The sequence below is a fragment of the Coenobita brevimanus genome, chromosome 90 (assembly GCF_032717465.1).
Source record: "Coenobita brevimanus isolate Jiangsu-jjx chromosome 90, ASM3271746v2, whole genome shotgun sequence".
NCBI classification, from domain to species: Eukaryota; Metazoa; Arthropoda; class Malacostraca; order Decapoda; family Coenobitidae; genus Coenobita; species Coenobita brevimanus.
In genome coordinates this window covers 26,984,269-26,998,808 of record NC_137043.1, presented here as the reverse complement: position 1 = coordinate 26,998,808, position 14,540 = coordinate 26,984,269, and the positions used below count along the sequence as shown (strand labels likewise).

The 14,540-nt window shown below is 41.8% G+C and overlaps 1 protein-coding gene across 1 annotated transcript in view; it reads right to left on the bottom strand.

The window, feature by feature from the left end:
* Positions 1-9,165, bottom strand: part of ema (C-type lectin domain containing ema) — a 230,934-nt gene extending 221,769 nt beyond the window's left edge. Inside the window, 1 exon segment of the mRNA XM_080281656.1 lies at positions 9,064-9,165. Coding sequence (XP_080137782.1) covers positions 9,064-9,128 — 65 coding nt within the window. The 5' untranslated portion in view covers positions 9,129-9,165.
* Positions 9,166-14,540: the final 5,375 nt, after the last annotated feature.

Genomic DNA, 14,540 nt, shown 5'->3' with positions numbered 1-14,540 from the left:
ATGGTGGATGAGTGTTTGAGGAAGACAGGTTTGGAAGTCAGTGAGGCTAGGGAACTGACAAGAAATTGAGCTGGCTGGATGAATGTTGTGAGGAGAAGTGCATGATCAGGGATTTTGGCACCCCTCGCGAGCATGGCAGCGTCCAGACTGGCTCAATCAGATACATTTATGTGAAGCTGCAGAATGTGGTGAATGTTTTTGGCGTATCCAGTGGAGCCAGGACTCCGATGGGCTTGAATGATGAGGGAGAGTGGCCTATTTGGATTGGACAAGTTTGTGCTGTCTGGACATTGTTACTCCTCACCCTGCCCTTGGGTGGGAAAGGAGGTCTGGATAATGATGATTAAATGCCCAATTAAGAGATTAACTGAGAAGATAATGCCAGTTACTTTGTACTTTCACACTACTCATGAAAGTACATCTGGGCACCTAAGACTTTCCTGCATCTATTCATCAACATTTCTGCCAAAGAAACTTTGCCAATGTTACAAATTTTATTCTTTTTACATATGTTTGCTTTTTAGTATATATATGGTATGTGTCACGTGATATATTAACCCGTTAACTGCTCTATACAGCCCAGGCTGTTCTGAGTGCGACTGCTCAATACAGTCCTGGCTGCACAGGTGAATTTCAAATATAGTGCCATGGTGACCAAAGCCGACCCATGCAAGCATGTTTGAGCCTTCAAAACCAAAACCAAAACCCAAAAAGAAAACAAAAACCAAACATTCCAATACGGAATCAGACACTTTGATGTTCATCCATGGCTTTACCAAGATAAATATTGAGCTAATATTTCGTTACTATATACTTTGACATGTGTTCTCTCAATTCCTAAGACAAAATTTGTCCTTTGGGAAATTTCATTTTTACCACTATGTCTGTGCGCCACGGGCACCTCCAAAACACCACCATCAGCAGTTAACGGGTTAAAGATCTTTATACACAAAAGTACAGTAATGAATTACAAACAATTAAGCACAAACAGATTTCTAATATGTTTATTCATTACCTGTTAATTAATTTATATAACGTTTTATTGCAATAATGTCCGAATTTGCCCCGAGTCCAAATTCATCCCAGTTTACGGTACAATGAAGATTTATTTCAGAATATCCTTTTAGAATGAGTGTTAGGGTGTAAAGAAATGGACAAGGGAAACCATTGGTAGAAAGCTAAAATTATGGTGGGGTGGGGCCATAAATGCCCTGTGAAAATGAATGCTGTAGGATTAATGGTTTGAGAGTCGTGAGGGTTCATTTAAAATTTTCTATAGCACCATGATTAAAAAAAAAAGCTCACATTACTTTTGTATGTCTGGTGCCTTGCCAGTGGACATACAAATTTCCAGTCACCTCTTGTGGCCCAGTCACAAGTACGGTACCAGTTTAAAGGAAATATGGTGGATACTCTGCTTCCATTGGTGAGGAGTCTGCTGTTCCCAGAACTAGAGCACTTTCCTGCTTCCTATGATCTCCAGTCTTTCAAACGCAGTGTGTCCAGGCATCTCGAAATGATCAGATCTTGAATTTGGCTCTCTTGTATTTTGTTTTTTTCTTGAAAGGAACAACAATTGCAGGCTCGCGGCCTTTGGTTCCTTCTTCCTCACACACACAAAAAAAAGTGGGCCACAGCAACAATAATCCAAGCATGGTTTGGGCAGCACCCAGAGATATCAGTGATGTTATATCCACCCAGATTCCCCAATCTTCATCCTCCTGAGCATGTGTAGTCAAAATTTACACTAGGAACGACAAACATGAAATGCCCATGAAACTGTGCTTATATTACTAAAGGTGCATTTGAGGCATGGGACATAATTTGACATCACTTGTGGGTCCCTCTGCTTCTTCACTTTGCTCTCCCATGCCTGATGTGAGTGTTTCTGAGGATGACAAGTGAGTGCCCAGAGACACCACCTGTCCCCTAGCCTTGGGAGGGCCCCATGATAAAAACATGACCAGGACCAAGCATCACTTAAAGTTAGGTACACTTGTTTTTGGACTTCAATGTCTTACTTTTAATACACCCATCTTATTACTCTTTCTATCATACCTGCAGGTGGTACCGTGAAGGAAGGCAGTCAGATAAGGTATTAAAGGAGGTCTAAGAACCAGTCTAGTGTATAGGATTTTTTTTTTCCCTTTGGGCTTGATCTTAATCCCATTGAATCTGTTATAATTGTCCTGATATCCGATAAATCTTGAAGTGATCTACTTTCCATAATGTAACCCCATTGGGTAACAGGGGTGCACTGTACTGCACATATTATGGTTATACTTCTTTGTATAGTTTTGGGCATAAATATTGCTCACCAGAACTCAGTTACACCATACAAATTTTTGTTTTATCAATATTACTTCTCAAGGACTGTGGCAAATTTCCCTCTGCCACTTAAATATGGTAGCTAGTGAGAGGATCATCTTATCATAGTCTGATTGATGAAGAGTGCTGCTGAAGTTTCACTGTGCTTGATAGGTAGTGGAAGTTTCTTGAGTTTTGTAATATTGTATCTGTTGTACAAAGGAAAAGGGGAAAAAGAAGTGTGTGGTAATCATAGGGGCATTTCTCCTCTTAGTATAATAGGAAAAGTGTATGGTAGGATACTTATTGACAGAGTTAGAGAAAGAACAGAGGAATTAGTTGGAGAAGAACAGGGAGGCTTTAGGAAGGGAAGAGGTTGTGTAGATCAGATATTCATTCTTAGATCTTTAGTGGAAAAGTTTCTAGAGAAGGGAAAGAAGTTGTATGCGGCTTTCATGGATTTGGAGAAAGCATATGCCAGGGTGGATAGACAAGGATTGTGGAAAGTATTAAGAATATATGGAGTAGATGGGACGTTGTTGAATGCTGTGAAGAGTATGTATGATGGTGCTGAGGCTGCAGTGCGTGTGAATGGTGAACTAAGTGAACTTTTCTCTTTGAAGGTTGGGTTGAAACAGGGATGTGTCATGTCTCCATGGTTGTTCAATCTGTACATGGATGGAGTAATAAAAGAGGTACACGGTAGGGTAGTGGATGTTGGAGTGGCCCTGGTGAGAGAGGATAGTGTTTGGAAACTCCCTGTACTGTTGTTTGCAGATGATACTGTGTTGTTGAGTGAAGACGAAGGGGAGCTGCAAGGCTTGGTGGATGAGTTTGGGAGAGTGTGTAAGAGGCGGAATATAGGGATGAATGTAGGGAAGAGTAAAGTGATGGTCTTTGAGAGAGGTGAAGTCAGTGAATGTACAGCGAGGTTGGATGGTGAGGAATTGGAAAATGCGAGTACGTTTAAATACTTGGGTAGTGTGATGAGTAAGGATGGAGGTTTGGAGGGTGGTTGCTGGTTCCTTGAAAGCAGTGATAAGAAACAGGGAAGTGAGCATGGAAGTGAAAATGTTACTACATGACAGTATTGTGATATGGGCTCTAAGGTATGTAAGTGAAGCTTGGACGTTGTTGGAAGGACACAAGTCAAGAGTGAGAGCAGTGGAAATGAGTATTTAAGAGGAGCCTGTGGAGTCACATGGAGAGACAGGCTGACGAATGAGGATATTAAGGAGCATTGTGGTGTGGATGTGGATGTGATAGGAAGCGTTATGAGGAACACACTGAGGTGGTTTGGCCATGTGGAGAGGATGGAGGGTGAAAGACTGATGAAGAGAGTGTATGTGAGTGAGGTGGAGGGGGGAAGAGGGAGGGGAAGGCCGAGGATGAGACGGAGGGATGGGGTGGAGAGGTATATGAGAGAGGGGGGTGTGAGTTGGGAGCAGGGCAGTGAAATGGCAGGGGACAGGGCGACGTGGAGGCGATTTGTTTGTGGCCACCCCAAACGGGATTGAGGTGTCTGGCAGTAGATAGATAGATAGATAGTATCTGTTGTTGTTGTTCGTCAACCCGTCTGTGGCAAAGCAAACTGATCAACCACAGACATGAAACTGGCCCTGCAGGGCTGTTCCGTGGAATGAACTGATGCTCTCTTGCAGTTGACAGCATCCCACCACAATGAGGTGCAGGGAAAAGTGTGAAGGTTTGGTCCCTGGGTGGATGCTGCATGTGCATCTCTCCACCCAGTCAAGAGAGGCAGAGACACTGTAGCAGGCTCCACATCAACCCATGATCAGGTCATATGGACCACCCAGCAATTATAAATGCATTCCTGAGTTACAGAAAACATTGGACTTCTCACTCAGTGTTGAGCTGCCTGAAGTGGAAAGAAGAGTAATAAAAAGTGACAGGAAGGAAGGGAGAACTAGAAGAGTGTGGACACAGAAGCAGAATGATAAATGTGAAGGAAGGAGTAAGCAGCACTACATTGTGAGTGAATGATGGTATCTGTAATGCTGCAATATTGTATCTTGAGGAGGCTATACCTAGCAGGTGGTTTTAGAGCCAAGACTTTGATTGAAGACATCATAACACTCCTGCCTGCAATGTACAGTCAGGGACTAAGGGTCACCTACTGTTTCATTGTGTTTGTTTCACACCTAGGGCATATCTGCCATTTTTCTCCCAGATGCATCGTGTCAGGGGGAATCATCTGTGGACACGGAAACTTACAAAGCCTCACTCATCCTGGGGACATTAGCCAGTAGAGGGAAGTGAAAAGTAGAAGAGGTTATATATGTTTTGAACTTTTGTCCCTAACTTTGTCAGTTTGCCCAACTTTTGTGACATCTTGTGCCTGTAGCCGTGAATTAATTTGTCCTCTCTCTTTTCCTGTGCATGCCCATGTGGTTTCTTATAAAGTATTTTGTCTCTTTTCTTTTCATGTGTGTGCCCATGTGGTTTCTTGTGTTATTGTTACTCAGCAAGTTGCACTGGATCTCACTGTTTCCATTTTTTTTTTTTTTTATAACTGAGTTTTTTATGGTGAGTTTAAAATGTTACTCAGTGGTTCGGCTGTTGTACACTCACGCATCAAAGTTTCTGTACCCCCTCGGTGGAAGTCAGAGTTATAGAGAGGGCGGGCGGGTGGACAGCAGTGAGTGGTAGTTTGGTGCTTGGCTGTGAGGCGAATGGTGAGGAACCTGATGGACTTGGATTCAAAACGTTTCCTTGCTGTTCACCTGCAAAACATTGTGCGTTCGTAACATACAAGGCATATAACATAGACTGCTGTGTTGTCGTGGAGTCCTGTGGGACGTGGTCCGGACGCGGCTCATCGGTTTCAGATCCTCATCATACAAGTGAAGCACTGAGCCAGTTTCAATACAGTATGCATCATGGAGGCTAACACTGGACAGGGTGAGGTTTATATTGTTTTTTGTTGGTGTGCTGACTGATCATGCTTCATTTGTGAAATAGAGCCCAATACTGGTATAGTCAGTCCAGTTGAAGATTGTGTGTTGTGTTGCCATAGGCTGTCGTGATGCACTGTTGTTCATAATGTCTAATTATTATAGTCATAATGTTAACATGGCATTAACAACTGGGAAAAAATAATGTTATGTTAATGTCTTGTTAACATTATGATTGTAATAATTGGACTTTTAGAACAACAGTGCATCATGACAGTTAGTGGCAACACATTACATAGTTTTCAACTGGATTGACTATACTGTACCAGTGCTGGGTTCTGCTTTGTGAATGAGGTAGGATCAGTCAGCATACCAACAGAAAGGCAGTGTAAGTTTCGCCTTGTCCAGTGGTGGCCTCTGTGATGCAGACTGTAGTGAAAATGGCTTGGTGCTTCACATGTGTGGTGAGGGTCTGAAACAGATGGGTCGTGTCTGGACCACGTTCCACGGGACTCCGTGATTGCACGGTGGTCTGTGTTATAATATATGCTGTGTATGTTACGAATGCATTGGGTTTTGGTGATGAATAGCGGGGAAGTGTTTTGGGTCCAAGTTCATTAGGTTTCTCGCCATCCGCCTCTTGGCTCGGTGCCAGATTGCCATTCACGGTTGTCCGTTCGCCTGCCTTCTATCTAACCCTGACTTCCACTTCCTTCCATGGAGGGGGGTACAGAAACTTTCGTGCATGGGTGTACATATGTGGCAGCTGATCATCACAGTTGTCAAACTGGTGCTGGTCTTGGTTAGAAGTTATAGTTTCTTGCTGTATAGTTGTCTGACAGTGGGCTTGGTTGATGCTCTGCTGCTGTAGATGCTTATGTAGCCTTTTTGTGGTGCAGGCTCCTGTTTACCTCATGCTTTGCTCTTTGTCCTTTGTTCTCATGGCCTTCTGTTGTTTCTGTAATGGGTTTCTACCATGGAAAGATAAGAATCATCCGCACCTCCTAAAGTTAAATAATTATACTTGATCCACTTCAGCATATTGTAATATTGCCATCTCTTCATCTTGAATGCTGAACTGTAACAAGTGATGAACCCTGGAATATGATGCTAATCACACATATTCGCTGTGATATAGTATATATATTGTGTATAGTATTAATGATAAGAAATAATATCTTGAACAATTGGAACAGTGCTTTGGTAACATTTTTCAGAAGGGATGTTGTGATATGTAGCCTCATACTGAGCACAGTACTTGTAGAGTTTTCCATCAATAGTTGGCCCTCTTCTCCTGATACTTGCATAATTTCTATTCCTTATTCCATTCACCCCAAGGACATCTTTTGTGGTTTTTTCTTGTTGCCACCTGAAGATTAATGAAGGTTGTTTATTTATATATATGTATATATATATATATATATATATATATATATATATATATATTATATATATATATATATATATATATATATATATATATATATATATATATTTATATATATATTTATATAATCCATACATCAATTACTGGCATCCTCCACTCATAAAAAATCAGTAACAGTTAGACTTGAACAGCTATAGGTTGAAGTTGAGGGGGAAACAACTCTGGGGAAGCAAGTTCCAGAGATGCAGTTCGGGGAGTAAAAGAATTCTGATAGGCAGAAGTTCTGCAATATGCCTGTGTGACATTCCAGTCATGAGTGCTACTAGATGCCTGTGTAGCACGAGGGAAGGCATGGAGAGGTTGCACAATGGACAACTTCGTCTGAGCATTTGCCATAAAATAATGCAAGGGAGGCAACATTCCTTGTTACTTGTAGGGGAGGTACTTTATTTGCAATAGCAGGGTTATTAGTAATTCCAGCAGCTTTGTTCTGAATTTTGTTTAGTTGTTTTAGTACAACCTCTCCACATCCATTCCACAAGGGTGACCTCTCCAATTAAGAAATCCTCTTCTAATCTCAGTTAAGTGAGTTAGCAAGCAATAGATTACAAGGTGATGGTTAACAATATGAGCATCTGTGCAACAAGTAGGGATTCCTGCTGCAACAACAAGACAAGTTTATACAGTGAGTGGACGTTGTTGTGGGTCTTTACTGATTTGTCATTCATTGCTGGCCTCCACCATGATTTTAAGTTTGGGGTGTCTTTCCATAGGCACACCAAACTTTTTTTTTTCTTTTTGTGTATCTGACTTAGGACATAAATTAGACGTTGGGTCTGGTTAGTACTTGGATGGGTGACTGCCTGGGAACACCAGATGCTGTTGGCATCCCTACATCAAGTGGGGTTGGTGGAGGATTAGTGCCCCTCCCTGTAAAACAATTAACTCTAAGCCCTTGGCCACCCTGTCTGGGATACATGGCGTCTGGCAATGAATGATGAATGAACTTGTGGGATCTAAGTCTTGCCTGATGAATGAGGTTATAGTTGCAGGGATGGCTACACCAGATACTAATCAAATAATTGTGACCAGTCTGTTACTGGTATCCTTTTCCCAAACTTAATGCTTCCATGTAAAAAAAAAAAAAAAAAAAAAAAAAAAAAAAAAATTGTATTACAGTAACTACTCAACTAGCATACTGTAGCTATACTTTTTCTGTGAATTTTTTTCTATGGTTTTTTATCTGGTACAACCACATAGTGTCTTTTCTGATGACGACTGTTTCTAGTATACGATATTTTTATGAGCCTTAACCAATTTTTCTGCTGGAGATACCTTATTCAGACACCAGTCTCCCTACCTCTGTTCAAGTTTATCATGTTTTCCCAGAGAAATCAGGGTGAAATAGCTCACCATTCACTGAAAAATATAATTTCAACAAACTAACCTAACCTAGACATAATCTTATATAATTTTTCTGTCCTATTCATCATGGAATAAACTTAAATTCATCTCCAAGCATGATGCCATACCATTACTGATTGAAACTGAACTACCACAAACTACAACTGACTGAAATTTGGGACAATGTTATTATTCATTTACATGTTGGCATTCATTTACGTTTTTCTAAGAATGATTAAATATGCTGACTTTATACTCTAAATTCAGGAAATATTTAGCAAAAGCCACAACTAGAATTCAAGTATTTTTAAGTGCTTTCTGCTTATATCTCATCATTTACTAGCCAATTCATTTACTGGCCAGTAACTTTTCTTTTACAACACCTGTCACAAATAACCCCTGGGGTTATTAATGACCCCCAGGGAGAAATTAATGGCCTCCAAGGGGGAAAAAGTTAACTGGTGACAGAAGTGTAATAGCAGAAAAGTGTCAGGAAATGGTATGATATACACAGAAAACACTTCAAACTATTTGAACTCCAGTTATGGCTTCTGCTAAATATTTACCCTAAACTCCCATGACTCAACAGTTGTACAGTAGTAAAGTATTTTTCTTCTAAGCTTAAATACAGTACTTCATTACGACACCTCTATCGTATTCCATATACTACCTTACTAAAATTTCTGTTCTTAACAGAATCCTGTGGTCCTTCTTGGCCCTTATTAAAGTCCACTGCGACTGTAGAAAAAAAATATAATAACTGGAGTGTGCAACAAAAAATTGTGCATATTTGGGAACTTTCTGATGCTCCTCATATTCCCTCTTTGCTGGACGCAAAAGTAAATGACTTCACACACATGGAACAAAACGAAGCCACTGTAACTGGTGCACCTGGGTAACTCCTTTTCTCTTTAAGCCACTGTACTTCAACATCCTGCAACTCAATATCTGTATAAAGTAATAAAAACTGGAATGCAAATAACCCTGGGAAATTCTGGGTCATCAAACAAAATGAAAACATGGAATAAACACTGCCGTTATTTGGTTCACCTGAGATGTTCGAGTGAGTGAGGATTCTTGTTTTTCCACAGTCCTCCTCCAAGCCTTTTAAACATCTTCCTCGGATCACTGACTGGCCATGAGATAAAGCCTGAGAGGTGGGGTGGTGAAAAAATAAGAAATAGCACACCACCCCCGCCTGACACACAGGACAGCCACAACAAGATATCAGCTGGTGGGTCTCTTCTTCTACGCTGATTGGGTGATGCATCCCCGCCATTTTTAAATAACCAATTACCTAAGTTCACATTTCCTTTAGCCATATCATCACCTTATCAAAAGCTGCACTCACAAAAAGAAGAAAGGTAATTCCTGACTCAGAATGCGAAAACCAGGAGGTAGAGATGATTATCACTAGATGTTAACATTCACTCATATTTCTACGTCAGATATTTACTGTTTACACTAAAATTTGTTGACTGCAGACAAAGGTCACAGAAGAGGGTCAGCTTCAATCCACCTGGGCGCCAGCCTTAGATTTACTTTACACTCGTTTATATACTGTATATGGTTTTGTTTTGACAAGCATGGTCATGTCTCCATGACCATGGCTTTGCGTCGCCGCTGCAGCCCACCTATCGGGAGGTGGAATCGGGGGATGGGGGAGGATTTGAGTGACTTGTGCAACCGCGTAGGGCCCTCGTTCGGGCACATCAGTGACACACTAGAAGGCATCCCTCTCCCCTTCCATCAAGAAACAATATTACTCTCAATCAAGGGCAATATAACTATTACGATAAGACGTAATTTATCGCTTCAAGATCCATCCCATCCACGTAACTTTTATGTTGCAGCATCTCCCACCACATTGAAAAAATATATATATATATATCCTAGCACTACACAATGTCTTATTAACATCCCTCTTCCACTCAACACTACATTTCACAAACACATATATTAACACATACCTACCACAGTCATTCAAAACATGCATCCCCAGCGCTTCCTTCCATCCCTCAGAAAGTACCCTACCCAGAAAGTCTTAGCTACACTACAAAGTGGCCTTCACCCTTCCTTGTTTCAGTACCAAAACAAAATGTAACACACGGGCAACCGACTTCCCACAGTGTAATGCAGACAGCGCTAAATTAAAGTGGGGTCTGCTGGAAAGGACGTGTACAGGCAAAGTTCAGAGGGGCTAAATCCCCAGCGTTTTTGCCCTTCCGGTTATAAAGTGTTCTCCTAAACTGATTCTCTCTCTCTCTCTCTCTCTCTCTCTCTCTCTCTCTCTCTCTCTCGAGCAATAGCAGGGAAAATGTGGTGCTCCCCCACCCTCCTTATTTAGCTAGAGCACGTACACCTCAGACTGTGTACACACTAGCTACTGGGGCTACAGCCTTGGCTCTCCCACAGGACAGAATGAGTACTGATCTTTAAAATTTCATGCCAGAAGTGTGCACTGTACAGGCTACATATAGCTTAAAAATGCAGTGGAATCTATGCTCTGCCATCATTACCTTTTGGTGTCCTCCACTGCAGCGGGGCCCCCACAACTTCCACAAGTTATGATTTTGCTCTGAATGCAGCCCCGCATACCACAACACACCTCGAACTCTCTCACAACGCGGACAACATTACGTCAACATAATCTCTGGCAGCGTTCAGTTAAATAGGCCAGTCTCCTGCGGTCTACATGTCTTATGTCCGGATGAACTTAGAGTCGCAACACAACCAGGGATTTGTTGTGCAATGTTTTCTGATGGATTCTGCTGCGATTTGAGTGAATGAATTTGATCTTGATTTCTAGCCTGTCTCAAATCACAAATTATCATTTTTTGCAGGCCCGCTGCCAGACTTCTCGAAGGAGGAGGGGTCTTTTTGTGCTGAATCTGGGCTTGCATAGCAGACGGCTGGCAAAGGTCTGCTGCATGCATGCCATGGGGGTCTGGGTGTATGCATAAGCAACATAAAGAAGCAGCACAAAACTTCTCAACAACGGAGAGTGACCCTTTTTGCACTGATATTAACAAAACAGTATGAAAGTTAACCTTTAGGCAGGTGGGAGAGTCGTCCGACCCTCTCGAACCCCCACCTCACCTGGCTACGGCCTTGCTTTGAGTTATGCTTTCCTAGTACTGGGTATTCCAAGAGGAGTTTGAAATTTTGATAAGGATGGGGTGGTTGGGGTAGGGGTGGGGGGCACAAACACGAGTATTTTACGGCAAAAATCTGGGACTTCGAATCGCAGCAAAATATGACTTTGCCAACAAAACCCCAATTTATTTTTTCCAGCCATTACACGGCCACGGTTGTGTGTGTGTGTGTGTGTGTTCTTTACGCTGGACATCGTGTTTTTACTCAGCTTAAATATACTTATACAGGAATAAGCCAGGTTCGTAATGTTCCCTCTTGTGTTACTCAGCTTAAATGTACTTGTACAGGAATGAGCTAGGTTCGTAATGTTCCTTCTTGTGTTAATGTTTTATCGTATATTTCGTGAATTTCCTGAATGGTTTTGGCATACAACTTTCTGGTAGTTGGTTCCAAGAGTCAACTGCTCTCATCGGAAAACAGTCCTGTATAGACGACACCAATAATCGATATACCCCAAAGCAAATAAAAGGCAATGGACCTGAGACATCTATCATCTTCCACTGACTTCCCACATATCTCTATGTGAACTCACCCTCACTCCTCACTCTCACCTTCTTTTGCAGCTTGTATCAGATCAAAGTGAATGGAGTGCTCACTGGTCCATGGCTTGGTTCCTGGGGGGGAGGGGCGCTTATTGCTTTCGATTGTACTGTCTTGTACAGTACGTGTCCTTGCAAAATCCGTATGTGTTCTCTAGACTTTTTGTTTGCAGGTATTTTGTAATCTCTCAGTTCCCTCCCCCTTTCTATTACAAATTCATCTAACAGTCATATCTGGTCTTTTTATTGTTAGTGAAAGTAAATTCTGTCGTTTCAATACGTCTTCATAACTTAGCTCCTTTAATCCGATGACGTGTACAGGTAGGCATTATAGGCACTAGTATATATCTTATATCACAATGGGCCGTATGTAGTGTCTGCTGGAGGCATACACACCTTCTAACAAGGAATGTCAATCCACATGATACATTACCATAATCCTGTTGTTCCAGGCCATCAAGAATGTCGTAACACATAATGTATCTCAATCTCTTCGTAGTCCACACGACACAAAAATTTCATGATACGAGCAGGCCAACCAGACTAAGCCAGTTACCTGACGTCATAGAAACTAACCACGGAAATCTACCAGATACTACTTCCCCACCGAGCCGTATATACTCTCAGATTTCGGAGGGCATAGAGGGCCCGAGAGCACGATCGAGGGCAGAAGGCAGGAGATAGGATCAGTTTGCCGTCAAGGTACTTTATGCTGTCAATCACATTTCGATATAACTATGTACAATAAACTCTGTAACCCAAGAGTGTTCTGTACCTCACCTAGCTTATGAGACACGGAGAGGGAAGGTGAGAAAGAGAGAGACCTACCTATTAACTCTACTCGACGATGCACAATTTTACTAGCAGCGGCCCACGTTACACTCCACTGATGATATTGGCGGCAGCGACGAACAACGGCAAACTACGATAAACTACGTTATCGATACTTTAACTGCGTTCATCGATAGACGCATTTTTTTATTCTTGCTATCTCCAGACAACTAAATTCACCTTATTATGCCTAGATTTACCCCTTCAGTACATGCGGTTTCTTCAAAGCATAATAAAACTGTGTTCATGGTAAGAACAGTATTAATAATACATAATCGGACTGAACGGGTTAAATTCCTTAAGCTAAGTGCCTATTTGGTGCGCTTTTTGAACTTTTTTTTTCGCGTGCGCGTGCTTGTGTGTGTGTGTGTGTGTGTGTGTGTGTTTTCTGTCTTGAATTACATCTTTTCCCCCTATTAAAGTGGAGAATGCTGTCCCTATTGATGGGTGTGTTGAGAGAAGGGGTAGCCAGTAGGCTATCCTTCTCTCTCCACCCTGAATTCCCATTTCTTCTTGACTAGGGAATAATAGGTGAAGGGGGAGGGGGTGGTAAGCTACATCTATCATTCTCTCTCTCCATCCTTAACCCTTTTCTCATCTAGCTCATAAAGGGGACATCATCATCATCATCATCCTCTGCAGTCTTTTCTTTGTTGGAAAATAAGAGATGGATTATGGGCTGATAAGTAGTTATTTCCATTACCTCATCATCATCCCCTACCCTCCCCTCCCTTACCCTCATCCCTTTTCCGTACCTTTTAATCTGGTAAAATAATAATAAATGCGATTACTACACTGATGTCCTCATATTTCAGGTCCAGCATTCAAATTAAGCTTTTGTTCAGTGTTATTACATATTTCAATATAAGAAACAAATACAACACTGAACTTGGCTGATACTTAACAAAATATCTTCAGTCTTTTAGCTTTGAAGGAGTTATATAAATAAGAACTTTCGAAAATGTTTTATTCTCATCGGGACTTAATGCCCTATTGTCTAGACCGCTTTTCTGATATTCACAGACGGGCACATAGGTAGATAATAATGCTTGAGAACACCTGTAAATTGGATAATTATACCCGCACCTGCAAAGAACTGTGTCAGAATAGATTTCCAGTCGTTGTGTGTGTGTGTGTGTGTGTGTGTGTGTGTGTGTGTGTGTGTGTGTGTGTGTGTGTGTGTGTGTGAGTGAGTGAGTGAGTGAGTGAGTGAGTGAGTGAGTGAGCGAGTGAGCGCGCGCGCGCGTGCGTGCGTGCGTGTGTGTGTGTGTGTGTGTGTGTGTGTGTGTGTGTGTGTGTGTGTGATACTCTAGTCTAAACATTTATTACATCCTCTGCCACCGTTTCTTCAAGAGGAATATGCCTTTCCTAGGGCTGGCTGTGCTGAAGGAAGGGATATCAAGTATCCCCCTCTCTCCATCCTTAATGAGTTCATTTCTTGGACCGGGACGAGTGGGTCAGGGGGCACAAAGGGAGTTGCGTATATTTTTTATCCCGTCTCTCCATCCTTTAACCCCTTTATATGAGACAGGGGACATCATCATCATCATCATCCACCTCTTCTTTTTTTGCAAACAAGGGAAGGAATCTGGGTTGAGAATGAGTTATTTACATTACCCCTTCATCTCTGTATAAATTTCCCTCCATTTCCCACCCACCCCTACCCCCACTTCTTACTCTTACTCTCTAAAGTAAAACAAACCGCAAAATATAATGGAATAAGCTCTTACTTCAGGTCCATGCTCGTGAACTTGTCTTCAGTGTTGCTTATTTTCCATCCCATTCCAATGCCTTACAGATTTCTACGCAAGTACAACAGTGAGCTTTCTCTTTTACACACTGATGGACGAAGACAATGACTATAGTGCATGAAAACACCTGTATGTTGAATAATAAAAACCGACTCTGTTACGAAACACTCCTGTATACAATGTCGGGTGTTTCCTGTTTGTCACTCGTTTCTAAGGAGCTGTTTCGTGAGGGTCAGCTGCTTTGGAGTCA